The sequence below is a fragment of the Humulus lupulus genome, chromosome 9, assembly GCF_963169125.1.
Source record: "Humulus lupulus chromosome 9, drHumLupu1.1, whole genome shotgun sequence".
NCBI lineage: Eukaryota > Viridiplantae > Streptophyta > Magnoliopsida > Rosales > Cannabaceae > Humulus > Humulus lupulus.
In genome coordinates, this window is record NC_084801.1 from 34,072,755 (window position 1) to 34,099,883 (window position 27,129).

A 27,129-nucleotide genomic window follows, 5' to 3' on the forward strand; every position below is an offset into this window, starting at 1 on the left:
TTCTATACCCCTTCCTCTTGTACTCGGATGTCATGTCCCGGATCGGCCAGAGCTATGGGAATTTCGAAGCTCCCCAGTGGCAGTGCTTAAATGATACCCGAGATTGCACTGCTCTTTATGAAAAAAGTATCGAGCACATTGCCGTGGTAAGTATTCTTCTATACCCCTTCCTCTTGTACTCGTAATTATACTGACCTGGAGCTAATGGTGGCTTATTTCTTTTTCAGGCTCTTGCCTTCACTGCTCAGCTCAACTATAGGCTGAGCAACGAGGTCCACTCGAGCAAGTCTCATGCTCAGGAAGCGAAGGATCTCCAGCTCAAGGCGAGCGATGATCTGAAGGCAGCGAACGCGAAGCTCGAGGCAGGAGTTAAGGAGCGTATGGGTATGGCCACTGAGCTCGGAAAGCTGAGAGCTGAGCTCGAGGAGCAACAGAAAGAGAACACCCAGCTTCGGGAGACCAATAAGAAGCTTGAAGAGGATAAGGCCTCCACTTTCGAGATCATGGAGGATGGAAAAACTCGCCTTCTTGCTGAATACAAAGAGAAGAAAGAACAAGCAGTTGACTCTACTATGTACCGGATGTGGGCCTACAATGAGGATCTGGACACCAGCTTCTTAGGTCCTCACGAGGCGCTGCTTCTTGAACGGTGGAATGCTCGGCTCGAGAAGGAAGAGGCTGAACAGCTCGAGAAGGAGAAGGCTGCTCCGGACACCGTTTCGGAGGGAGCTCAGGAGGATAGTCATGCTATTCGTCCTGAGGGGTCCGGTGCTACTGATGCTGAGAAGGCCAAGGAGACTCCTCTTCCTTGAATATGATCTCGGGGAGATCATTTATTGGGGCTGCGTCCCCCTATTTTGTAATTATTTTAATTTATGCCCACGGGGCTGATACAATTTCTTTAACTGTTTTTATTTTTATTTTTTACATGCTTTACATTTCTTGGCTCGAAATATTTTGCACATTTTATGTTGATGAATCAGTTATGTTTATTTATTCATACATAGTTTGGATTTTAGGCTCGAAACTCAATGCATTCATGCATAGTTTGTTCGAATTATCCGTTTCTGATCTCGTTGTTTATCAAGGTCGGATATTACTTTAACCATGAACCCTAAAGTACTTATATGGTATGTAATGTGAGTGATTTGGTTATATCTTTTTTGCTTAGTCACTTTTCCTCATCCTCAGTTTTTGCTCCGAGGTTAAGAGTTCGAAACTACTTTTCTTTAAGATATTCCAGCCTCGATCTCGACTTATTTCGAAGTAGGTTTAGGCTCTTACTTATCATCGATTAATTTTTTGGCTGGTTTTTTCCAAACCTGTTAAGTTTGCACATCTGGTTAACTCCAAATGTTTTAGGGTTTTGATAGCCCGGTTATGTCCGAACTATCTAAGCTCGTGTACTTGGTTACGTCCAAATACTTTATATATATATTTTTTTATTTTTTAAGTTGATGGTATATATACCAATGATGCCCCCTTAATATCCTATGAGTGTGACCATAGGTTATTAAATTAAGAGAGATTGCAAAAATAAAAAAGAAATTACATATGGAACAAAATAGACCTTTTAATTGATGAAATTCAAAAACAAACAAACAAACTAGTATAGATAGAAAATCATGGTTACAAGCAACACTTTTCCTACACTATTGATAGTAAGGTCTAAGGTGTTCGCCATTCCATGCTCGCGGTATCAGGCTCCCATCCAATCTCGCAAGTTTGTACACACCAGGTCGGATGACTGACTCTATCTGGTATGGTCCTTCCCAGTTCGGCCCGAGCACTCCAGCTGCTGGATCTTGGGTTGCCAAGAATACGCGTCTCAGTACCAGATCTCCCATCCCGAACTTTCGATCTCAAACCCTCTTATTGAAATATCGTGTAGTTCATTGCTGGTAAGCAGCATTTCTCAGCTGAGCCTCTTCTCTTTTTTCTTCAATCAAGTCTAGGGTTTCTTCGAGCTGAGTGTGATTGGAACTTTGGTCGTAAATCTGAGTTCGAATAGTTGGGATTTCGACCTCGATGGGCAACATTGCCTCGCAGCCGTATGCTAGAGAGAACGGGGTATGTCCTGTTGAGGCCCGAGCTGTGGTCCTATACCCCCAAAGGACTTGAGGTAATTCCTCGGGCCATCGTCCCTTTGCTTCTTCCAACTTTTTCTTCAGAGAACTCTTGAGAGTTTTGTTAACGGCTTCGACCTGACCATTCACTTGAGGGTGAGCCACTGATGAAAAACTCTTTATTATGCCGTTCTTTTCACAAAAGTTGGTGAATAAGTCGCAATCGAACTGGGTTCCGTTATCGGATACGATCTTTCTCGGTACTCCGTATCGGCATACGATGTTCTTTACCACGAAATCAAGGATCTTTTTCGAAGTTATGGTCGCCAATGGTTCAGCCTCTGTCCATTTCGTGAAGTAATCAACGGCGACTACAGCATATTTCACTCCACCTTTTCCAGTCGGGAGAGAGCCTATGAGGTCGATGCCCTATACTGCGAAAGGCCATGGGGATGTCAACATGGTCAGTTCGGATGGTGGAGCTCGGGGTATTGTGGCGAATCTCTGGCATTTGTCGCACTTCTTCACATACTCGAAAGAATATGTTTTAATGGTTGGCCAGAAATATCCTTGGCATATGATCTTCTTGGACAGGCTATGCCCCCCGGTGTGGTCTCCGCAGAATCCTTCATGAATTTCTTCAATGATCTTCTTTGCTTCGGGAGGGGTTACACATCTAAGCAGTGGCATGGAATATCCTCTTCTGTATAGCTTTCCGTCCAAAATGGTGTAACGCGGAAGTTGATACATCAACTTTCGAGCCTGATTTCGATCTTTTGGAAGAATTCCATTTTCGAGATAGTCAACTATTGGACTCATCCAGGTCGGCTCTGTTTCAATCATACACACATCTTCCTCTTCTGGCTCAGTAATGCTGGGTGTTGATAGGTGTTCTATGGGTACAACATTCAGCTCTTCATTTTCGGTGGAGGTGGCGAATCGAGCTAAGGCATCTGCATTTGAGTTTCGTTCTCGGGGAACCTGTTCGATTGCATAAAACTCGAAATACTCTAATGCAGATTTTTCCTTCTCTAGATAAGCTTCCATTCTTGTGCCACGAGCCTGGTATTCTCCCAAGATTTGATTAACCACGAGCTGGGAGTCGCTGTAGCAATGTATAGCTTTAGCCTTGAGCTCCTTTGCTATTCGTAGCCCTGCGAGTAGAGCCTCGTACTCGGCCTCATTATTAGATGCTTTAAATCCAAATCTTAAAGCGGAGTGAAATTTTCTCCCTGCAGGAGTGATCAGAATAACCCCTGCCCCTGCTTCATTTTCATTTGACGAGCCATCGACGTAAAGTTTCCACAGCTCGTGGGCCATGGTTATTACCTCGTCGTCGGCTATTCCAGTACATTCCACTATAAAGTCCGCCAATTCCTGGGCCTTAATGGTCGTTCTTGGATGGTGGGTGATCTCGAACTGTCCGAGCTCAACAGCCCATTTAAGGAGTCAACCTGAAGCCTCTGGTTTAGACAGGACCTGCCTAAGTGGTTGATCTGTCAGTACATGGATGGGATGTGCCTGAAAATAGGGGCGAAGCTTACGAGATGAATGAATTAGACTCAGGGGGAGTTTCTCCATCAATGGATATCTTGACTCTGCCCAGAGTAATCTCTTACTGATGTAGTAGACGGATTTTTGCACCCTCTCTTCTTCTCGAACGAGCACCGCGCTTATCGCGTGTTCGGTGGTTGAGAGGTATAGGTACAACACTTCTCCTGTTTCGGGTTTTGACAGGATGGGTGGTTCAGCTAGGTGCTTTTTGAGCTCCTGAAAGGCCAGCTCGCACTCCTCTGTCCATCCAAACTTCTTACTTCCTCTCAATAAGTTGAAGAATGGAAGGCCACGATCCGTTGACTTCGAGATGAATCTGCTTAGGGCGGCCATCCTGCCAGTCAAGCTTTGGACATCTTTATGCTTCTGAGGCGAAGGCATATCAATCAGGGCCTTTATTTTGTCGGGATTAGCCTCGATCCCACGAGAGTTGACAATAAAGCCCAGAAATTTTCCCGAAGACACCCCAAAAGTGCACTTATGAGGATTTAGCTTCATGTTGTATTTCCTGAGCACGCCAAAGCACTCTTCAAGGTCATCAACATGGTTCTTGTTAAGTTGAGACTTTACAAGCATGTCATCAACATAAACCTCCATGTTGTTCCCTATTTTCTCTGAAAACATCATGTTTACGAGCCGCTGATATGTAGCTCCAGCATTCTTGAGCCCAAATGGCATAACATTATAGCAGTATAGCCCTTTATCTGTGATGAAGCTCGTATGTTCTTGGTCGGGGGCATGCATGGGAATCTGGTTATATCCAGAATATGCATCCATGAATGACATCAGGCCATGCCCCGCCGTGGCATCCACGAGCTGATCAATTCTTGGCAGCGGAAAACAGTCTTTTGGGCAAGCTTTGTTGAGATCCGAGTAGTCAATACAGGTTCTCCATGTCCCATGTCCCATTGGGCATTGGGACCAACACTGGATTGGCTACCCAGTCAGGGTAAAAGGCATCCCTAATGAAATGGTTTGCTTTTAACCTGTCAACTTCCTCCTTTAATGCTTTCTTTCTGTCTTCGTCCAGCTGTCTTCGCTTTTGTTGCTTCGGGGGAAAGCTTTTGTCTATGTTCAATGCGTGGCTCGCTACATTCGGGCTTATCCCCACCATGTCTGAGTGTGACCACGCGAAGACATCCTGGTTTTTCTTCAGAAAGCAAATTAATTGCTATTTTGCCTCGTCTTGGAGGTGTTTTCCGACTTTCACCTTCTTCGAGGGATCAACTTCCTCAAGCTGAATTTCTTCGAGCTCCTCTAAAGGTTCGAGGTCAAATTTCTCCTCAATCCTCGGATCGATCTCCTCATCAATTTCTAAGACTGTTCCGTCTTTATTTTGTATGATAACGAGTGTTTGAGCGCTCGTTTGTTTCTTTCCCCTCAAAGAAATGCTATAGCACTCCCTCCCTGCCAATTGATCTCCTTTTAATGTCCCGACCCCGCTTGGGGTTGGGAACTTAAGGGCCAAGTGCCTCACAGATGAAACTGCCCCCAGCCCGACCAGGGCGGGTCTCCCGAGCAGTACATTGTAGGCAGATGGTAAATCTACTACCACGAACTCCATTATCTTGGTCACCGAGACTGGATAGTCTCCCAAGGTCACAGGGAGTTCAATGGATCCCATGCAGGCAGTTCCTTCTCCTGAAAAGCAATACAAAGTAGTTGCACATGCCTTCAGGTCGCGAAGGGAGAGTCCCATTTTCTCGAGGGTCGCTTTATAAAGAATGTTGACTGAGCTCCCATTATCTATGAGAACTCGGCGCACTCTTTTGTTGGCAAGCTGAAGAGTAATAACCAACGGATCATGATGAGGGAACTGAACATGGGAGGCGTCCTCCTCAGTGAAGGTTATTGGTTGTGTTTCAATCCTCTGGCTTTTCGGTGCCCTAGGTTCGGGTTCATAAGGAGACCCGTCCCCTGTCCTCAGCTCGTTAACATATCTCTTTTGAGCATTTCTGCCCCCTCCTGCGAGATGAGGCCCTCCCGAGATGGTTATTACGTCCTCTCCATCTATCGGCGGGGGCCTGTCTTCTTCCCGAGATCGGGAGTTATTATTTTGTGCCGTCGAAGGCGCGACTACTCTCTGGCTCGCAGTAGTCTGTCCAGTACTCTGGTTTTTGACATACTGCCTGAAGTAACCTCTCGAGATCAACCCTTCGATCTCGTCCTTCAGCTGTCGACATTCATCAGTTGTGTGTCCGGTGTCTCTGTGGAACCGGCAATACTTACTGGAATCCCTCTTGGATTTTTGATTTCTCATTGGGTCCGGACGCCTGAAGGGGACCTGGTTTTCATTAGCCAGGTATATGTTTTCCCGGGACTCGTTGAGCTCGGTGTACACTTTATACACGGAGAAATACCTCTCTCCTTTCTTTTTCTTTCCTCCCTCAGCTTCGGGGTTATTTCCCTCGCTCTTTTTCCTCTTGGACGGATTCTCCGAGGTAGGCTGTGGAGCTGCTGGGTCAGCCGAGGTTGAGGCGGAGTTGATGTTTATCGTTGTAGTTTTGGTCTGCGAGGTCGCCTTGAGCGTTGACCTCGCCTCCTCTACATTGACAAACCTCTATGCTCGTCTGTTAAACTCGGTTATTGACCTCACCGGTTTCCCTTGCATGTCATCCCAAAGGGCACTTCCGAGTAAAACACCAGCTCGGATAGCCATAAGGTGCCCATTGTCATCCACATCTCGAGCTCGGGCGACCTCCAGATTAAATCTTGTCAGGTAGCTTTTCAGTGTTTCGCCTGGCTGTTGTTGGACATTAGTCAAAGTGGATGCCTCTGGTCTGACTCCCATCATAGCGCGGAACTGCTTCTTGAAGTCTCTAGACAACTGTTCCCATGAAGTTATTGAGTGTCTCTTGTACTTTTCGAACCAACTTTTGGCAGGTCCTGCCAATGATGTTGGAAACAACCTGCACCTGAGCTCGTAACCAACATTACTAGCTCTCATAATAGTGTTGAATGTACTCAGGTGACTACATGGGTCGGTTTTTCCTTCAAACGCTGAGACGTGAGGAATCTGGAACCCTTGAGGAAATTGAGTGTTGGAAATATGGGGAGCAAACGGCTCGAGCTCCTCATCTGAGTCCTCATATCGACCATTTCCTCGTTCATTCTTTAAAAGCCTAAAGGCTTTTTCGAGCTGATCGATCCTTTCTTGGACTGGGTCAGTAGGAGGTGTTGTCTGGAATTGACAGTCATTGATCATGATTCCAGGCTCGCGTCTCCGTGAGGGATCTCTACGTGTAGTGCACCAAATTTTTTTTTTTTAGATTATTTAAAATTTTTGTGATTTATTTTATTTAAATGTTAAGTGTGCGGAATTGTTTTATTTAAGTGTTGTTATTTTTATTTGGATGATTATTTGTTTTATTTGATTGTTTATTATTTTATTTAATTGTTAGAATTGTTTGGTTAATTAATTTAATAAGTGAATAATTGTGTAACATGTTATTTTACTATTAGTGTTACATTTTAATTAAGTGTAACAATTGAGGTAATTATGTGAGCTATGGTGGAATGCACTAAGGTGCATGATAGATAGTAATGCACCCTAGTGATTTAGTGTGTGCTAGTGCATGGTAGCATGGTACACATGTGTAGATTTTCTACACACTTTATATTTCCTTATTTTAGATTTTATTTGAGTTAATTTATAAAAAAAAAGAAAAGAAAAGGGAAATAGGGTGTTTGGGCGTGTGAACCTAGTGGGAAAGGAATTATTTCTTTTAAGTAATAAAAATCAAAAATTGAAGACAATAGTTATTTTGGGGATAGGCATGTGATCATTTTTATTCCTTTATATCTATTATTATAAAAGAAAATAAAGAGAAATTAAGAGAAAATAAAATGGAACAAGGAAACTTACCATTTTGTGTTGGTGAGGCTTTATGAGAGAATAATGATAAAGGGGGAAGGAAAGAGGAGAAGAGCCATTTGCTCTTGTGGCTGCCGTGACCTAGAGAGAGAGAGAGAGAGAGAGAGAGGCGTGTAGAGAGAGAGGGAGAGGAAAGAAAGAAAGAAAGAAGAAGAAGGTGAAGAGGAACCCATCTTAGAGCATGTTCTCTTGTTTTTCTTGTTTGTCTAATCTTCTTTTATTGATTATATGTATTGACTTGTTTATTTGTTGTGTGTGTTTGGGTTCTTTCTCCTCCTCATGGTGGTTTTCAAATAAAAACCCTAGGCTTGAACAAGGGTGTGAAGTTTGGGTGTTGATCTTATTGTGTTCTTGATTTTACAATCAAGAGAGGTAATGGTCTTTTCTTAGTCTATATATTGGTTTTGATGGGTTGTTTTTGAGGTTTTGATGATGATGCTAATGGTTGATTATGATAGGGTTGGTGATTATGAATTGTATATTTTGAGAGTATGAATTTTTTTAAAAGGGTTATGATGTTGATTTTTCTATGTATTAAGATTGGTGGTGATTTATGAATGCACTTATGGAGATTTCGGCCTAGGCATACCCAAGGATGTTCTTGATATTTTTGTGTGATGTTGTGTGATTTTCAATATATTAGATCCATGTTTTAGGACCTATGTAATATGGGTAAGTTGATAATTGGCAATCTTGATAATTTGATCCATGAAATTTTGATAGGATGCATGTTATATTGTGAATGAATAAATTATAAGATGCATGAAAATAATGATAGAAACATGTTAGGATAATATAAGGCATATGTGAATATGGTGCTTATGAATTACTATATGTTATTGTTATTGATAGTGTTTTGTTGGTTTTCAATGGAATAGAAAAAAAAATGGTTTTAAAAGATTTCATGTGAATATGTTAGTGATATTAGAATCATGCATATAATAAGAGTATGATGAGATTTTGGACATGTATGATTTTATGTAATTTTTGGGATAAAAGTTGAGTTTCATGAGGATTTAAGCTTGCTGTTTTTTTGTAAATAATTGGGAAAAGTTGATAAAAAGATGAATTGCATGCATAAGTAATGTTCTTGGTGTTAGGTTAATTTATGAAATTAAAAAGGGGATTTTAAGTCCCATTAAAATGATATTTTACTCAATTATTTACCTACAAAATTTTTATTGAATTTTAGAAAAATATGAGCTTTTTAAATTGATTATGGTGATTTTTAATGATAAAAATAGTTGCTGGAATTTTTGTAAGAAAATATAAAGTGAGTTTCACTAAAATGAATTGGATAAGTTTTTGGATTAAATTATTTTTCCCAAGTTATGGTAATATTGAAAAATGGTATTTTTAATGGTATAAATGCATATTTTGATAAGTTATGATTTTCCTTTATTTTGATTGAGAAAAATATTTAGATTCTATTTATTTGTGATTTTTAAAGAAAATAAATGGTGGCTGAAAGTTTGTTTTAAAAAGGTTAAAAATTGTTATTTAAATTGTCACATATGGATTTTTGTTACATAAACCTAAGTCTTAAATAATTTAAATAAAAATATATTTTCCACACTTAAAAATATATTTTTCTCACCTCATTTATGTAACACAATGATAAAATTTATTTTTTTCTAAAGAAACATATTAAAAATAGGTATTTTAATTAAATCCAAGCTTTTTGGTAAATTCTTTGTAATTTGAGATTAATGAATGAAATTTGTCACATTTTTTATTTTTAAGCTAAAATAAAATAATTTTATAAAATAAATAATGTTTTGAGAAATTTAATCAACTTAGAAATTTTAAGAAAAATAAAGCATGCAATATATCTATTGATTTTAAAACAATAAAAGTAAGAAGTGTAGAATTATCGTTTTTGAAAACATCTTTATTACGCAATGTTCCCACGTATGCATGTTACATGCAAATCCACTTTTACGTCCAAAATTATGTTTAATATTCAACTATGTGGTTGTTATAAAACGATCATGCATGTAAAATGGGTAAAACGAGCATTATTCTTTTTGGCGATAATTGCATGTTTAGTGTAACTGTTATCATGAGTGCATGGCCCATGCACACATGAGTTGTATGGAAGGGCAAAATAGTAATTTTATGAACCTAAGAAATGTTATTTTGATTATGATATAGGCTCGTTGAAAGATTGTGAAATTCTTAGCTTGGACCTGAGGTAAGGAAGTTAGATAGATTCTATGATTTTATGCTATGAATGGTAAGACTGTTGTATGAATGATTTGTTATGAATTATGAATGCCTTAATGTGATGATATGTTGAATGTGATATGTTAAAGTATGGATGTTAGATACATCAAACCAGTTACGATGTCAGATACATCAAACAGATTACGATGTTAGATACATCAAACAGATTACGATGTCAGATACATCGAACGAGTTACTAAGGACATTGAGACATAACTCCTAGGGCGGACGCGCCGAGGTTATTCAAGGACCAGTGATCTCCTGTTTACCTCATAGGGTGACATGGACAACTAGCGTTCCATGCTCATCATGTATGCTGTATGTTTGTGATATGATGATATGTCACGATTATGTTATGATATGATGATATGTTACGATTATATTATGATATGATGATATGTTACGATTATGTTATGATATACCATGATGTTTTAGATGAACGTTAGTGTTTGTATTTGTTGTATTCTTACTTGCTTATTTGTTTGTACTTCCTTACTGGGCTTTTAGCTCACCCCCCCTTACTTTCCTTCCAGGTAGCAAATAAGATTTCTCTATGGCACGCGTGGTGACGTGAGGAGTTCTTTCATCATGGGGTGTGTGGCGTGGGGTAATCCTATGGACGAAAAAATGATCAACGTAGAACGCAATTTTAAATTATGTTTTGTTTTTAAGAGACTTTCCTAAATTATCAGTGGGACTCAGTTATTTAATTTTTGGTTTCTTTGAACTTTGCATAAAAACCTATGTTTTATTTTAAAACTTGTGGCGCCAACTTGCATGGTTTTAAATAAGTCCCCCTGAGACTTTGATAATGAATGTTATTCTTTTATAAACTATGTTATGCGAATGTTTTGTAAGTATTAGTTTAGGGCGTTCTTTACACTACGCCCATTCAAGCGATCCCTCAGGTCCGGATTTGTCTGATCTCCCTTCCCCTTACTCTGATTCAGATGATTTCGCAGGTCAGGACGATTCTTGCGACTTCCAGTATTTTTACGACCTCGGTCATGTTTACTGACGGACCTGGTCTCTCCGGACTCGTCACTGGTGAAACTCATTGATCGGTCATTTCGTGATGGATTCTTCCCATGTCGCCTCATCTCCGCAGTGTGAGACCGGGACGTCTGACTTTTCTCAGATTGTGCGCCTCTCCGCTCCTGGAAAGTCTCCCTGTTTCCTTGTCTATCCCCCGTACGCCCTTGATCCTGATCTCGAACATGTTGAGCGTTTCTGCGGGGAGGTGAAGGATATCTTATGGGCGACGGAGGGAACCATATAGACGACGGTGGCTGCCGCCCTTGTCGCGGCCTAGAGGGGCCAGAATTTTCCCGAGATAGGTCAGTTGCATTCGGTGCACTCCCAGGTACCTGAGTCCGAGCCTCTGCAGGGGCTCGGTTATTCTCAATTCCTGCAGGCACTTCCACAGGTGGGTTAGGCGGGACCCGAGATCGAGTACTCTTCTGTGGCCTAGGAGGAGCAGATGGCTCTGCTGGTGCCGGAGGTTGAGTCGGCCTCCTTGTGGCAGCATTTTTTCGTGGACGTCCACGGGGCCTCCGGGGAGGAACATGCACGTCCCTTGGAGGAGGGACTTGGTTTTCGCGCGGAGGCGGGGGCTGAGCCACCTGCGCCTCTGCGACCATCCTAGTCAACTCCTCATTCCGTTTGTTGGCCTCTGCCAACAGCTGTTTCAACTGCCGGTTTTCCAGTTCTACAATAGGAACGTAACGCTCAGGATTGTAGTACATGTCCTCATCCCTTGGTTGTGGAGGTGGTCCCCAGGAATCAGAGGACCCACTTCTCTCATCAACATCCGGGTTCTCCATTGGTTGTTTTCCAGGACGCCTTGGGTAATTTTCTTCAGGCGTGTTCTGATTGTTTGTGGCCATGAATCTCTCAGGGATGAATGCTTAAGGCTCTCAATGAAAGCACCAAACTGTTGACGCCGTTTTTCGTCAAACAGTAAAAGAAGAGCACATAAACGATGAATGATAATGGCCAAATGAAATAAAACAAATCAAACACACGATTTTTACGTGGTTCAGCAGTTAAATCTGCCTAGTCCACGAGTCTCTGTTATTAATCTCAAGATTATCTCTGAAAATTCTTAAGCATGAATTCTTCAGAGTTTTCTCTCAAGGATCAGAATTTCGGTCCTTTACAAAGGTGCATGGCCTCTCTATTTATAGAGAAGGATGCAGAATACTATCCCACATATTTTGGGTAGTTACTCTTTTTGTGAATAAAATAAATGGCTTTAAATGCCTATAATCTGATATAAAAGGAAACGTCCCTGAAGTCCAGGAAACGCATAACTGACCAAATAATATCCCACGATTCTAGGGGATTTACATTAATAAATGAGGATTACATCTCATATTTATAATACTTGTAGATATTCAAGGTGGTTATCGCGTATCTCTAAGGCTTTAGCTTCCCAGGTTTCCCGTCATCGTTCGAGCTAATGACATCTCCCGAATTCACGTGGCTTTCGAGATCGTACGTACATCGAGCTCGAGACCCCTGATCCGAAGTCGTCCCTGAAGATGAGTGTGTTCTGGGAGCTACCTTTCGAGATCGAGATCGTTTCGAGGTCACCATATTCGAGGTCATATATCGTACTTTGCAGGCTCGATATACAATCCTGGAGCATACTCTAATCCTTACGAGACCATTTGTTGCGAATCCAACTTTCGAGGTCACATTTACCATGGCTCGAAATCTCGGTATAACAATATTTTTTGTATAAAACAAGTTCAATACAGAGACTCAGAAAATTGCTACAAAAAATGCCCCAACCCCGAACCCGCTGGACCACACAACCCCAACCGCGAACCCTACCAACCTCATCACTCAGCCACAACCCCAACCTCGAAACCTCCTGACATCACAACCCCAAACCCATGCCCCCGGTCCACCCACAATCTCAATCCCCCCGACCTTAAACAACACACACACAGATACCCTTTTGTTATTTTTTATTATTTAATTAATTAAATTAGTAAAAAATAATTAAAAATAAATTATTATTTATTCATAATTATTTAATTTGTAATAATAATAATAATTTTACAAATTAATTATTATTTGACTTTAAGGCTAATTTATTTTTTTAAATAATTAGATAAATTAAAATGGCAGAAGCCTAATATCAGCCTAACAAAACAAGCCTGGAAGGAACAACCCTAGACGTAATGTGAAAAATGACGATGACATAAACCCAGAATAAAGAGAGAACATACTGTATGTGGAAGTATCAATCTGCTCTGGAATCTCCTTTATATCCACCTCCTGAACCTGCATTTCATATACCAAAATTTCTTTAATGACCAATAGTAGTACGAAATAGAAAGTAAAAGAGAGATGGCGTAAGAAAAATATACCTTAGAAACACCTTGGGTTGCTTAAGAAACGCCTTCAACGAAATGGAGTTTAAGAGGCGGAATAGGTTGTTTAAGAAACGCCTTGGGTCTGCAACAAAATAGATTGTTAGAATAGAGTTTAAGAGGCGGAATAGAGAAAGAGAAATGGAGAAGCTGCTACCTGCTCGGTCTGCAACGCCTTGGGTCTGGTACCTGCTCGGTGCGGTGCAGAGAAGCTGTGCGAAGGCAGGAGAAACAGAGAAGGCAGGAGAAGAGAACATATGCAAAGAAGAGAGGTGCGGTGCAATATGTAACCTCTAAATAATCATTAGCGGCGGGGTACCACCGCTATTACTATAGCCCGTCGCTAATAATTGTATTAGCGGCGAAGACTCCGCTGCTAATAAATGATATACTCCGTCGCTAATTCTATTAGCGACAGATATTCGCCTCTAAAAAAAGTGATTATCCGCCGCTAATAACACTTTAAAAAATAAACCGTTTGTTTTCCGGGCATTTTCCTCTGTTGTATTAGCAGCGGACAACCCGTCGCTAATAATGGGAAGTCTGCCGCTAATACATATTAATTATATATTTTTAAATAACCACACCTAATTAGCGGCAGACCCCCTAGCCCGTCGCTAATACCCTGTATAATAGCGGCGGACTGTACCCGCCGCTAATAGCTACACCGCAACTAACATTAATTGTTGTAGTGTAAATAAAACAATTAAATTAATTTAAACAATTACCACTTAACACTTAAATAAATAAATTAAAATAACTAATCACATAATTAAATAATAAAAATTAAAAAAAATTGGTGCGCTACACATCTTTAGAGTTAACTTAGCTAAGGAATGAGCCACACTATTATAAACATCTAATTAGCTTAACTAAAACAATAATAAAATATGAATCCTAACTAAATATAGTTAAGCGGTTGTCTTAGTCAAATTGGTTTTATTTGGATGGCAAATTTGAATCCTTTACCTAATACATGCACTATTTTTCTTTATTGAGCGAAATCAACAATATTCTCTCACATATACATCAACGAGGAAATTACATCATTAATTCAAAATATAAAGTTATTGAACTCCAACAAAACTATTTGTATAATTATGTCAAAGAGAATAATTAAAAACACCTGCTTCTCCTAATTATATTTCCTTAACTCATGGGATTGGACTTTTATTTATAGAAACTTCTTGATTTAACTCTATAGCAGTTAGCCATGACTACATATAACTACCTCGTTTATTATTCTTAAAAGATGTAAAAGACAACATATTCTCTTCTCTATGTGCTTTGTACAAAACTTCATTATCATTATTATTAATTTTCTTTTGGTCTGAATAGATTCGTTTCGATTGTCAACTTTTATATCATCAAAATAATCTACAATAATTCTTTGTAAACATGAACATCATGAAAATTATTCTTACATCAACCCTCTTAGCTCTTTCATTATTTGTTGAAACTTTTCTAGCTGATGCAAGAACCTTACCAGGTAAATGTTTAGTACCTAATTTGTAAAGTATTTCATATATATATATATATACATATATATATTTATATAAGGTCATAATCTACTACTGTTTAATTATTTCAGCATATAATAATAGTAACATCACTGGTAGAGATGATCAAATTAAGAAGACGTTTGACATGATAATCCGAGCATACGACGGGAGGAGAGCGATGAGTCCGCCACCTCCTCCATTTTCTTCTCCGCCAAAGAAACAATTAACATCTCCACACAATACACCTTACGATAACTACTACTACAAATCACCACCACCTCCGTCCATGGCCGAGAGCTTGTCAACCCAAAATATGCCAAACCAAATATATATATGACTTATATATTATTATGCCATGATGAAGTGGACTGGTTTAATTAATTACATCCTATAATTATTGATATTTTATTCAATATGTACCAGCACCCCACAATTCTTGGAGTTGGAGTGGCTGGATTAAGAATTATAAGGAATATTTTTATTTTATTATTTTAAGCTCGAGATCCATTGTTATTTTGAGAAATATATGATTATTTTAACCTAGTAGGAAAACTTATTTTCAACCACATTAATCTTGTAGCGATACACTAATTATACGTTATCATATATACGGGCGTCTCAAAAAAATTTGGGGGTCATAGGCAAATATATAATTGGGACTTTTATAAAAGTAGCTTAAAAATTTCAATAATTGAATATTTTTTTAATATAAAATCACTAAAGTTTATATTACACTAAAATAACTACTAAAAACTCAAAAGAATAGAAAACACCAAAAAAAAAAAAGAGAAATTTACATTTTTGTTGATTTTTGCATTTTAATTCCAAAAATCACCTACACATTTTTATTTACAAAAATACATTGCCACATCATAAAAGAATACCAGATTTCAAAAATATTATACTTGAAATGGAAAAGTTCAAGGAATATATCTCGTATTTATTTTTTTCTGGGTTTAAAAGTAACATTTTGGTTGATTACGATAGTGATTGATTACCTATTCATAAAAAGTTTTATTTTTTATCATACTATTTCATATACATTTTGGTTACATCTAAAATCTATTTGTAGAAAATTAGTTATTTTAAGATACCGATTAGTTACCTTTAAAAATATGTCTTCATTTTTAGGTTATATTATAATATCTTATTATTTAAGATACTTTTACGTATCCAAAACCTATTTGTAGAAAATTAGTTATCTTAAAATACTAATTAGTTACCTTTAAGAACATGATTTCATTTTTAGGTTATATTATGACGTCTTATTATTTAAGAGACCAAAATGTGTATTTTCAATTATGATTCGAAAGTAACTTCTAAGTTTATTTTCTGTGTGGTTAATAAAAAAACTATTATTAATCATATTAAATTACATAAGTGACCAAAAAGTATTTTAGTATTTTTTATTCAAAAAGTTACCATGTAGTACACTAAAGTTAATTTTGCTAAGAAGTTATATGATAATTTGTAATACTATATGACAACTCATTAGTTTCTGAAATATCCTTGAAGGTAACCGAAAAATATCTTCAATAATAAAACAGCGTTATATAACTTAAAAATGACTAATCAGTATCTAAAGATAACAAATGTTCTACAAGTAAGTTTTGGAGGCAATTGAAATGTATATGAAATAAAATGGTTTAAAAATGAAGCTTTTTATATATATAATAAAAGTAATCAATCAGTATCTAATCGACATTATAAGTAACTAAAATGTTACTTTTGAAAACCTAGGAAAACATAAAATTCGTGATTCCGTGAACTTTTCAATTTCAGGTATATAATTATTTTTTAAATTTGGTATTTTTGTGTTGAAGTAGCAAAACATTTTTGTAAATAAATTTTGTTAAGATGTTTTTGTAATTCTTTTGTATTTACGTATATATTTAAAAAATCCCGATAAAATGAAGAAAAATATCTCAAAAGTTTAAACTACAAAATTGCATAATAGTTTTAATCAAGCAAAAAATCAATATACAATTGAAATTTTATTTTTCTTAACTTTTGATATGTAAATAAAGTCTAATCAACTTATTTTAAATAAAATTATTAAGACTATGTGTAGGTATGAATGACTTACTTAACATATATCTACATAAAATGAACATAAGAAAATTTAACAAATATTCTCTCTTAAAAAAATTATAAAATCTATATTTTTATGATAGTAATTAATTAGGAAGTATTTTTTTTTTAAATGAAACAGTTTTTATAAGTTAGTAAATTAATTTTGTATGTTTTTCTTCTAAATAAAAGAAGTAACCTGAAACAAAAGAAAATTAATTCGAAAAAATTGTTAAAAATAAAATATGTAAATTTAAGATTGACATTTGTTTTACATTTTATTTATTTTTTTTTAAAAAAAAGAAAAAGCTAATATTTTAGGGCTATTTGCTAAAGGAGCCCTTGTGTACAGGGACCGACCTACATTATAGTGAATGTGGGCAATTGACCACTCTGAATTTATTTTTTTGTCTCTTAATATGTATATGCTATATTTATATAGCCCAAGTTGGAGCGCTACAAAAATTGTTACTTTTCTCGGCAAACTGTGACAGTGAAAATCCGTCGGTAATAGAACTTTTGCTGGTGCAAAATGTGCTGGGCCGGGAAAAGTTACTTTTAGTGACGCAGAACTGCGTCAGAAAAAATATAATTGCGCTGACGAATTTTTTTTCCACAAATTGTAAAAACACCTTTAGCGGCGCAAAATTGCGCTGGCAAAAGTTAGTGTTTTTAGTAGCGCAAAATTACGTCGGCAAATGTGTTCATCTTTAGTGACGCAATTTTGTGCCAGTAAAGCAAGATTTTTTAGTGGCGCACTTTAGTGCCAATAAAGGTGGAGATTTTTACCGTCGTAAAATTGCGCAACAAAAGTTTTTTTATTTTTGGCGATAATGATTTTTGTTGACGCAATTTTGTGCCGGTGAGAGTATTTTTAAATAAAAAATTTAATGATATTATTAATTTTAATTTAAATATTAATATTAATTAATAAATTTTGATTTTAATATATTAATAATTATTTAATTTATTTAGTAATATTATTTAATTATATTAGAAATAAAATAAAAATTAAACCATGATAAATAAATAAAAATTATTTTATAATTTTAAGTAAACATGAAAATATAAAAATAGTTAAGTAAATTAAATTTCTAATTAATTAAACTTTAAATAAATAAAAAAGTTCTACAAATAGGTACTGTCCTCCTCATCATCCCCGCCCCCATGAGCATATCATCACCTGGACCATCGTCCTCGTCCGTATTCTCTTCTAGTAAGTCGAGAGTAACTACAGGAGCCAATACACCAACCTGCTTCAACAAATCACTGAGTAATACTTCTTTAGTTGTATACTTCATTAGGTTTTGATTTTCCTACATAATGTCTTGACTTTGCTGCAAATTGGTGTCCACTTCAAGTGGTAATTGCCCGGACATTTGAGAACTTGATGAAGATGCGGCCATCTTTGGGCCAATTCCCTCAACCTAGGCAACCCCCCCAAACCCTTTCTTATAAAGCGAGCGGGGTCCAAGGATATCTGTGACAATGTCCATATCAGGTGGGAACTGGCCGTCGACATTATCGTCGACACAAGAAGCAACAGATGATGCAGGGGCAGTACTCTACGATGCTCGATGGTTAGACATCTGAGTCTGCACAATAAAAAACACATATATCACATTACAATATAACATTATTTGAAAACCTAACTTAGAAATTTTTAATATAACTAAATATAAAGTATAACTTTATTATCTATTTGTCAACATCCTATCATTAATGACTGTAGACCAGTGATTGGAAAATAATGTAATTAATTTTGTTTCTGTTTCATGTAGCATATGAGCTAAAGCTAATTTGGTCATGAAAATCCATATCTAAATCACAATAATGAAGATATTGTTGATATATACATTAAGATCAGTTAATTATATTAATGGAAAATTTATGTTTGTAAATATATACATCAACAATATTTGCATGTTTGTGATTTAGAATTGTATTTTCATGAACAAATTAACTTAGCCCATAAGCTCCCTGATACGGCACTACACCAAACACCCATTACCATAACACATCATTATAATACTATTTAAAAAGAGTTATTGTATATATAAAGTTAATGAGTAAAGTCACACGCGGCAAGTTAAAAAAAAAGCGGCAAGTGAAAAAAAAGAGGCAAATTTTCGTTCTCATTTTCCCTATCTCGGACCGAAGTCTTCATCTCTTTCTCTCTGTCTCATTTTCCCTAGCTCGGACCGAACCATCTCTTTCTAGCTCAGATCGAACCAGTCTTCATCTCTTTCTCTCTCTGTCTCATTTTCCACCATATTTTCCTTCTCTCCTTTCTCTTCCTGCTATACCCATCACCTCCTCCTCCTCCTCTCTCGGACCGAACCACTGCCTCTCTCGGACCGAACCTCCTACTGGAGCCTTGACGAAGAAAAAAAAATGGAGCCAAAGTAAATCTCAAGATATTGTGGTCTCATCGTTCTTGGAGATCGTCGTTGGACAAACTGCCAGGCAATTCTTGAAGGTTTCTCTATCTCTCTTTCTCAATTTGTGTTTGCCTCCATTGGTCTTCTGGTTTATTTAATTTTGGTTGTGTTGAAATCAGAAGATTTTGATTGAGAATTGGGCTTTTGGAGATAATTTATGGAATTTTGTTGGGAGAACAGGCCACAAGTTGGAAGCTTGAGGAGGCTATTCAGCTTTTTTATATAGGCAGTGAAGGCGGCACTGTAGTGGGAGGATCGTCTTCTCAATTTCCGCCTACAGAAAATATTGAAGCTTTGGCCGAACAGACTGCTCGGTATGTTAGATGCATCGATTTCTTTATGTATTTATTTTTCTTTGTTTTATGTGTCTCGTTCTGCATTATTGTTTATGCTGGTTTAGAATGATTCGACTCAGTGAAGCCGAAAGGAATTTGGCACCTATTGTTGGAGATGAAGTACGCCCTCCTTTACCTGTTATCAGGGAAGCCCTTTATGATGATGCCTTAATGTACGGGTATAATTTTTATCTATTCCCCTTTTGATTTATTATTTCATAGCAAATATCAGAATCTCTTCTTTCAGTTGAACTAAAATAGTGTTTATTATGTTTATTCTTTGGTGTGTGTGTGTGTTTAATTGCTTAAGTCTATTGTTATTACTATTTTGTTTACATTTGTCATCCATTGTATAGCTGCTTGATTGGGGTTTTGGATTTTAGGAAATGCTATCTACTGGAGATGCAAGTGCATATGAATTTTAGTTGTACATGAGGTATTGTTGAAATTTTAAGGAATCTATTGTTGGCAGGAACTGTGTCTTTATTCTTTTTCTTTTCATCCATTAATTGAACACCGCAGCACTTTTACTTATCTCGGGCGGATGGAAATTGGTTCAGTCACTAATTTGTGGTGTTTAGATGTATACTTTAACCTTTGTTCGTTTACTGCCTTCTATGTTATCTCATGTTTTGGTAGGGATTTGTTTTTTTATTTTGATTTTGTGTTTCATAACTAAGATACTGCACATAAGCTTTTGTAAATGACTTGGACTAGTGTTTCATGTCAAATTATATCTGCTAATTTTTAGAGTTTGGCGAGTCTTTTAATTGGATATGCATTGTACATTAGTTATTTCTGTACCTATGTCTGGTGCCTTCAGTAACCTCAACCACTTGTAGATGTGCCTAGTTATTGGCAATGCTCATTTTATGCACAACTTCAATTTCTAACTGCAAATCACTTTTACTTATGGAATATGTCCTTTTGATTTAGGGCATCAAGAATGAGAAATCCATCCTCTGAATCAAACTCATTAATTGCTTTCCATAATTTTGATGAAGAAATGAAACGCCCTGGGGTTTGGGAATCAGAGCAAGGTGTTGCATCAACAGCAGATAATGCTCGGGATAATCTGGCCTCCTTATATCGACCTCCCTTTCATATAATGTTTCAGGGATCATTTGAAAAGGTAATTGGTTTTTTTTGTTTTTTTTTGTTTTATTGCTTCATAGTGTGCAATGTGTAGAAATTGGATAGTTAGATTCAAATGTTTTTGACATTTGACTAGTTGAATGACACTAAGGATATAGTAAGTTGTACTGGAATAGTCTCAGTACTCTTACTAACCTTAATTTGCAGAAAATTTGTGGTACTTTGACAGTTTTTTGACAGATGATTTTGATGATTGCCTTTTTTACTATCTTTGGAAAACTGTTGTTGGTCCTAATCATAATGTGAATTTAATCTGTTACGATAGTGTTGTTCTCTACAATCTTTAACGGTTGCAGCATATTACATAAATATATATAAAATGAAGAAGGGTCAATACAAAAATATTAATAGGGCTTTGCATGATGGTGTGTAGTAGTCAGTGAGTAGGTAGGATTTTTGTGCCTTTCACTAGTGCCTGCAATTAGCTTTTTTGCCTTTTGAAATTTTTGGTATTTAAAAGAAAGTGGAGACTCAACTTCATTTGTATCCCAGTCCTTGTCCTTTTTAATTCCATCTCAAACAAGTGTTTAGTTGAAAATAATACTGTACTGATATGATGATATTTTATACATGCTAGAAATATCTTTTATCCAAATATAAAAGGGAGAGACCTTTTGTACAAATGAATTATCCTCTTGTTTTATTAACAAATGAAGAAAATATAGGTCTTAGATTTTCAATAAAGAAAGTATGTATTGTATTATTTAGCTTTCTTTGAAGTCCTGAACTTGAGTTACAGTTTGTTGAATGGAGATAGTATATCATGGGTTATCCTTTCAACGTGCAATCCTTATCTTATTACGAGACTTGTGTTTTATACGAGTGATTGAGACATAAGTTAAGCTAGTTGTTTTGAGGAAGTGAGATCTTTGCATTTCTCTTAAGGTTCTATGGTTGAAAGGTATATGAGAATATTTAAAGACTGGTCTGACTCTTAATAATAGTTTTGTATGCTAGAGTTTAGTTTTGGGCTTCTCTTTGGGTTTATACTTGAAATTTGTTTTAACAGTATTGCCTTCATCAGCCACGAGTTACTGGGACTTTTATGCATTTGGAGAATTCCTAGTACTCTTTATCCATTTATTTATTTTTAATGGTTTTTTTAGTTTTACTGTAATTTTCTTTTCTTATAAACGATATTATTCAAATCCGGCTGGAAATGGTGCTGTTGTTAGTTTTTGAGGATAAGAATGTCAATTGTTTATGTTATGTTTCTTCACGTAAAACTTTGTTTGTGCTACTGCAGGCAAAGGGAACTTCCTCTTCTCAGGACAAATGGCTCTTGGTAAACTTGCAGTCTACTAAGGAGTTCAGCTCACATATGGTAGGTAGCGTGTTTCATTGGACTTTTCTAAATTGACTGAAATTGGTGTTCATTTAACATAGATTTTGGTGTTCATTTCTTACTTTTATTCTATTTTGAAGCTTAATCGAGATACATGGGAGCAGAAAGTACCACAACATGTTAGCAATCTTAACTTTCGTTTTGATAAACAGGGAGTAGAAAGTACTTAAAAGGGAAAGAATACCCCATTATTATAGTTATAGGATATGTATACCTGAGACCTTTAGATCAGGAACCTATTTGCTAAACTCGCTTGTGGTTCCCTTTAGAGATGAAAGGAAAACCTTCAGCAATTTATAGGGAAATCTTTTTCATTGCTTTCTGTAGAGATGAGGCCTATGCAAGTTGGCTAGATGCCTCAACTGAAACAACTACCTTCCATAAGCTTTAACCCTCTTACTGATAGGAAATTTGTGGCCCAAATCCTATATATTAGTTTCGTTTATAGCTTAAAAAAATTATTAGTGTGACTTAGAGGACGGGCAGTTTTCCATTTTTTGTTTCTTATAATGATACTCCTCTACTATTTCTAATTTTCTGAACATGGAATGAAGAGTGGATTATAGAGTTAGAATGAAATGAAGAATGCGTAAACTGACAATTTGATTATCAATCTCTGTTTTTCCACATTAAGACTGACTTATATGTTTCTTAAAAGTTCGACAAACTCAAAGAAACTACATACTGATGAAAGGGCCGCATGTTTCATTAAAGGACCCTTAAAATATTATCTTTATTTATACCTTTTCTTGAGAGACATTATATTAAGAAAAAGATGGAAAAAAAGGTGTGCCAAAAAAAGAGCAAAAGACTTTTTTTTCTTCTTTTTTTTAAGCTCTAAAATCTTGAAAAAAAAATCTTAACTAGATCATTTGGTATGTAATGTTCTTAAACAACTGCTGTTAATTTTAGAAATCTTAACTATATCACTTGATCTGCAATGTTCTTGATAGTAGAGAAATAACTGCTTTTAATCTTAGAAAATCTTAACTATATCACTTGATCTGCAATGTTTCTGCTTGTAGAGGGGGAAAAAAATCAAATACTGTCTTTAAAAAACTCTTACCCGCAATTCGATTTATTTAATCATTTTTTTGTTGATTAAGGACTGATTAGAACATCAATGATCAGCCATTCGATTATAGAGTGGAACATATATTTCATAAAGTGTTCGTAGATTCCCCTAGTCTATCTTCATTGTCTTCATTCACACTTGTTTTGCATATAATTTGGCAGGGAAATGAGCTTCATAGCCAGGGAAAGTACAATGATGCCTTGCAGAAGTACTGTCTTGTGAGTATATTTATTGTTACTTTGGCCTACTTGAAGAGAACTTTCTCTACTTTCAGTGTGAACTTTTGGTTTTTGAGTATGATTAGTACTTTTCATCTTTGAAATCTTAGGCAAAAAAGAACCTAAAAGGCATTCCATCATCGAAAGGTCAAGCACTACAGTTGGCATGCTCACTAAACTTGATGTCATGTTACTTGAAAACAAAGCAGTTTGATGAATGCATAAAAGAAGGTTCTGAGGTATTGAGTTGTCTTCCTTTTGCTTTCTATTATACTATATATCAGTCAACTGTGATTAATAATCAAGACATTTATAATAATAGCACCAAAGCTAGAGGACTGTTTGTTATCTAATATTGCTTTTGTATTTTCTCATTTTCAATCTATCAGTTCTGATCTTATAATAAAAAAATTGTTTCAGAAAATAATGCTTTTATGTTCAGAAGGTATATGCAGATATTAACAATTCATTAATGCTCTTTTTCTTTTTTAACTTGATCATCAGCTTAGAAATGTCTTACATTGTTACAGGTATTGGGATATGATGTGAAGAATGTGAAAGCACTTTACCGGAGAGGTCAAGCATATAAAGAACTAGGTCAACTACAAGTGAGTTTCTTTTAAATGTCTTCTGAAGGATGTTTATGCAATTGCCCTGCTAACCATTGGGGGACATTCTTGTTGTTAGGATGCTGTCTCTGATCTTATCAAGGCTCATGAAGTTTCTCCTGATGATGAAACAATTGCAGAGGTCTTGAGGTGTGATTTCTTGTGAATGATCTTCTTGGACTTTGTTATAGCAGATTAACATCAATTGTTCCTTCTTTTTCTTTTTTTAACTAGCATATATTGTTTTAACAGGGATGCTGAGGAAAGATTACTGAAGGAGGGAGGTGCACGTGCACCAAGAGGTTTGTTAATTTTGTACTTATTTTATTTTGAGTTGATGTTAGTTCATTACTTTGCATGAAGTCCGTATGAAGCTTTATGTTAAACTTTGTAAGTTTTATTTTATTTTTGATTGATTTTTAGGCTTAGTAATTGAAGAGATAAATGAAGATGAGAGTGCAACTTCTTATGACATTAAACGTTCATCAACACAGTGTTCAGTCACACAATCAGGAGACATCAGTGACTCAGGTAAAACAGAGAGAGTGTCTTCCAATGGTGGTCTGTCAACCAATTCTGAGCATTTGCAGGCTTTAAAAAATGACCCTGAAGCTATTAGGTTGGTAACTTGGTATTTTCATATCGAATGTTAGAAGTAGGTCTTATTGTTAAAATTTGATGCATTAGATTGTGTAGGAATTTTTAGCATGAGCATTATTAATACAGAAATATAACCTTTATTGTTAACATCCATGTTGATCTTGCGACTTGTAGGTTTCTGCTCTAAAGGAGTTGTTTTCATTTTTTTTTAGGCACTCTAATTTTGTTTTTGTTTTTCTTTGTGTAAGAGGACATCTACTTTTGTTTGCTCATGCTACACACTTTCGTACATCTCTCTCTCTCCCCCTCCCTCCCTCCCTCTCTCATACACTTATATATAAATAACCTCTTGCTTGATATTTTTAGTGCTGAAGCCAAGCCAATACTGCGTTTTAATTCTAATATGCTATCGAAGTGCTATTTTACTCCTTTAGGGTCTCTTTTGTTGTAAGGTTTCTCAGAGCTGAACTAAAATTTCATACAAGATTTGTAGTTTTCACGTTGGAAAACTGGCTCCTTTTTTTTTCTTTTTAAAAAATGTACCATTCTCATCGTTTATTTGTTGCAATTTTTCTAGTCTATTTTTTTTTTCATTCACAACTTTGCATGCTGCTTTGAATGTTGCTTTGAATGCTGGTAATTCTGGAGAGGTAAATGCTGGCATGGTAAAGTCTGCATCAAACATGATTGGCAAAATGGCTCTTCATATATCTTTCTAGTTATGAAACTAGTAATTAATTTTGTATTTATGTATTTGTAGTTTTTGATATTTATTTATTTATTTATCTAATATTATCTTTATTATTTATATTTTTGAAATAAATTAGAGAGTTGGGGTTTACTTGGTATAGTCCAAGGATCTAGAAAAGTTGCCTGAGGCTGATAGTTTGGACAATCACATTTCATTTCAGGTAAACACACCCAAGTTTTGTTATAGAATTTTGAGCTTTTTTCTTTTCTTTTCTTTTTTGGGTCTATTATGTGTTAAAATGTCATGTAATATTTTTTTTTTCAGTATGAGGATATGAATGCAATGCAAAGAAAAATTAAAAAGAACATGTAAAAAATAGTGTTGACTTAGATGACATGAAGTGCATGAAAAAACAGTAAAAGATGACATGAATGGAACTATCATAGACTAAACCAACTCCTCTTTATTGACCCAGATGTTGTGTGAGACTTGTGAAAGTTTTAGTACCTATGTGTTCACTAGATGATGGCATATATTTCATTATTTTCATAGTTTTATCATGCTCTCTAGACTAATTCAGCTTGTGTTTTCAAACTCGAGTAGCATGTATCCACAACATGTATACAAATAAACATATATTTATATACTCTGGCAAGCAAACAAGTATGTTAACATTCTCATATTTTAATAATAAATTTGTAGAGGTGCATTCAAATTAAAAATCACATATACATTATTTATCATATATTTACTCTATTTCTAATATTGAATCTACTAATTTTTTATGCATTGACAATATTATGTTTTTTTGTTTCTCTTGCAGATTATGGGACTAGTAATGATATGAAAAAGGTTCTCGTTCACATAATTAAATAGTTGGGGATATTGTGTCAATGATCTTTTCTGATACACTTATTATGGCATTTATTGTCAATTGTTCAGGTTCCCTCTCCTCTTACAAAACATTTTCTCTGGTGGAACATTTGCTTTTTCCTGGTACATAGTCAACTGAGCTATTTCTTTGTCTTTAGAGAACCAATGAAGAGAAACTACCTTTTGGAATTTTTTTTTAATCTTTAATCCTTTTTGGGTTCTTTTTGTTAGTGACAGCAATGGCTTAGTTTTTTGATACAAAGCTGAGATGAGTCACCTTATTAAGTCCATAAACCATGGATCAAGTAAGTTTTCTTTCTTTTATAAATATGATTGAATATGCAGATCTATTTTTATTTGAAAATAAATGTGATTGTAGTACAGGTGGGCTTTTTATTTCCCTTGTGTACACTATAAATGATTAATGGAAAGATTGTAGTACTTTTATTACTACAAATTTTATCTATTAAGTGGTAGCTGCTAGATCTGTTATGGTTTTCTATGAATATGTTAGTCTTACTCTAATTTTTAGCTCATTATAAGTGATGTATTCTCTTTTTCTATCTAACACTTCAATATATTTCAATAAAGTTCAGTTCATTCATTCTCTATCCTCTCTGATTTTCTCATTCACTTTCATTTCTGAATTTAACAGTTTGTTTTGTGGGAAATTCATATGCTTAGATTTTTCTTTCTTAATAGGCTGATATGACCATGTTAGAAGACAAACTACCAATAAAAATATGACTTTCATCAGCCCTTGTCAAGGTATAAAGAAGAAAGTCTTCTGTTGTGCTTTAGAATTATGCTGCTGAATGTTTCTTTCATTTTCATTAAGTTTTAGGTATTGATAGAGTACTCTGTTTGGCAGTGGAATTTTCTCTTCGTTCATCTCTTAGCTTATTGTTTTAAGCTGCATGTTTTGTTTCTTCGTCGTTTTGCATGGTAGTACATCTTGCTATACCCTGCTGTTTCGTCAAGTTTTGGAGTTATTACAAATTTAATTTAAACTTTATATGCTTACAGGTGGAAACTAGCTTAAGTCTTATGTTCTTAATAATAAAAGGACTTTTTTTACAATGTCCAGGTATATTGAGATGATTTCTTTGGAGC

The 27,129-nt window shown here is 35.9% G+C and overlaps 2 protein-coding genes across 2 annotated transcripts; both read left to right on the top strand.

Annotated features, from left to right (window-relative positions):
- Positions 1-386: 386 nt before the first annotated feature.
- On the top strand, positions 387-22,036 carry LOC133799601 (plant UBX domain-containing protein 7-like). The gene is made up of 5 exons (XM_062237603.1): positions 387-583; positions 19,251-19,430; positions 19,517-19,630; positions 20,388-20,583; positions 21,853-22,036. The coding sequence occupies exons 1-5, from the start codon at positions 387-389 to the stop codon at positions 21,964-21,966; spliced, it is 801 nt and encodes a 266-aa protein (XP_062093587.1). The 3' UTR covers positions 21,967-22,036.
- A 690-nt stretch (positions 22,037-22,726) lies between these two features.
- Positions 22,727-24,520, top strand: LOC133799602 (outer envelope protein 61-like). Its single transcript, XM_062237604.1, has 7 exons — positions 22,727-22,738; positions 23,068-23,244; positions 23,355-23,483; positions 23,775-23,852; positions 23,932-24,002; positions 24,105-24,154; positions 24,276-24,520. The coding sequence occupies exons 1-7, from the start codon at positions 22,727-22,729 to the stop codon at positions 24,503-24,505; spliced, it is 747 nt and encodes a 248-aa protein (XP_062093588.1). The 3' UTR covers positions 24,506-24,520.
- The last annotated feature ends 2,609 nt before the right edge of the window (positions 24,521-27,129 follow it).

Coding starts and splice junctions, on each gene's coding strand:
- LOC133799601 (XM_062237603.1), top strand. CDS start 387: ATGGCCACTGAGCTCGGAAAGCTGAGAGCTGAGCTCGAGGAGCAACAG. Junction 19,431..19,516: donor TTGGCCGAACAGACTGCTCG/GTATGTTAGATG, acceptor ATGCTGGTTTAG/AATGATTCGACTCAGTGAAG. Junction 20,584..21,852: donor TTCAGGGATCATTTGAAAAG/GTAATTGGTTTT, acceptor GTGCTACTGCAG/GCAAAGGGAACTTCCTCTTC.
- LOC133799602 (XM_062237604.1), top strand. Junction 23,484..23,774: donor GCATAAAAGAAGGTTCTGAG/GTATTGAGTTGT, acceptor ACATTGTTACAG/GTATTGGGATATGATGTGAA. Junction 24,003..24,104: donor ACAATTGCAGAGGTCTTGAG/GTGTGATTTCTT, acceptor TTGTTTTAACAG/GGATGCTGAGGAAAGATTAC.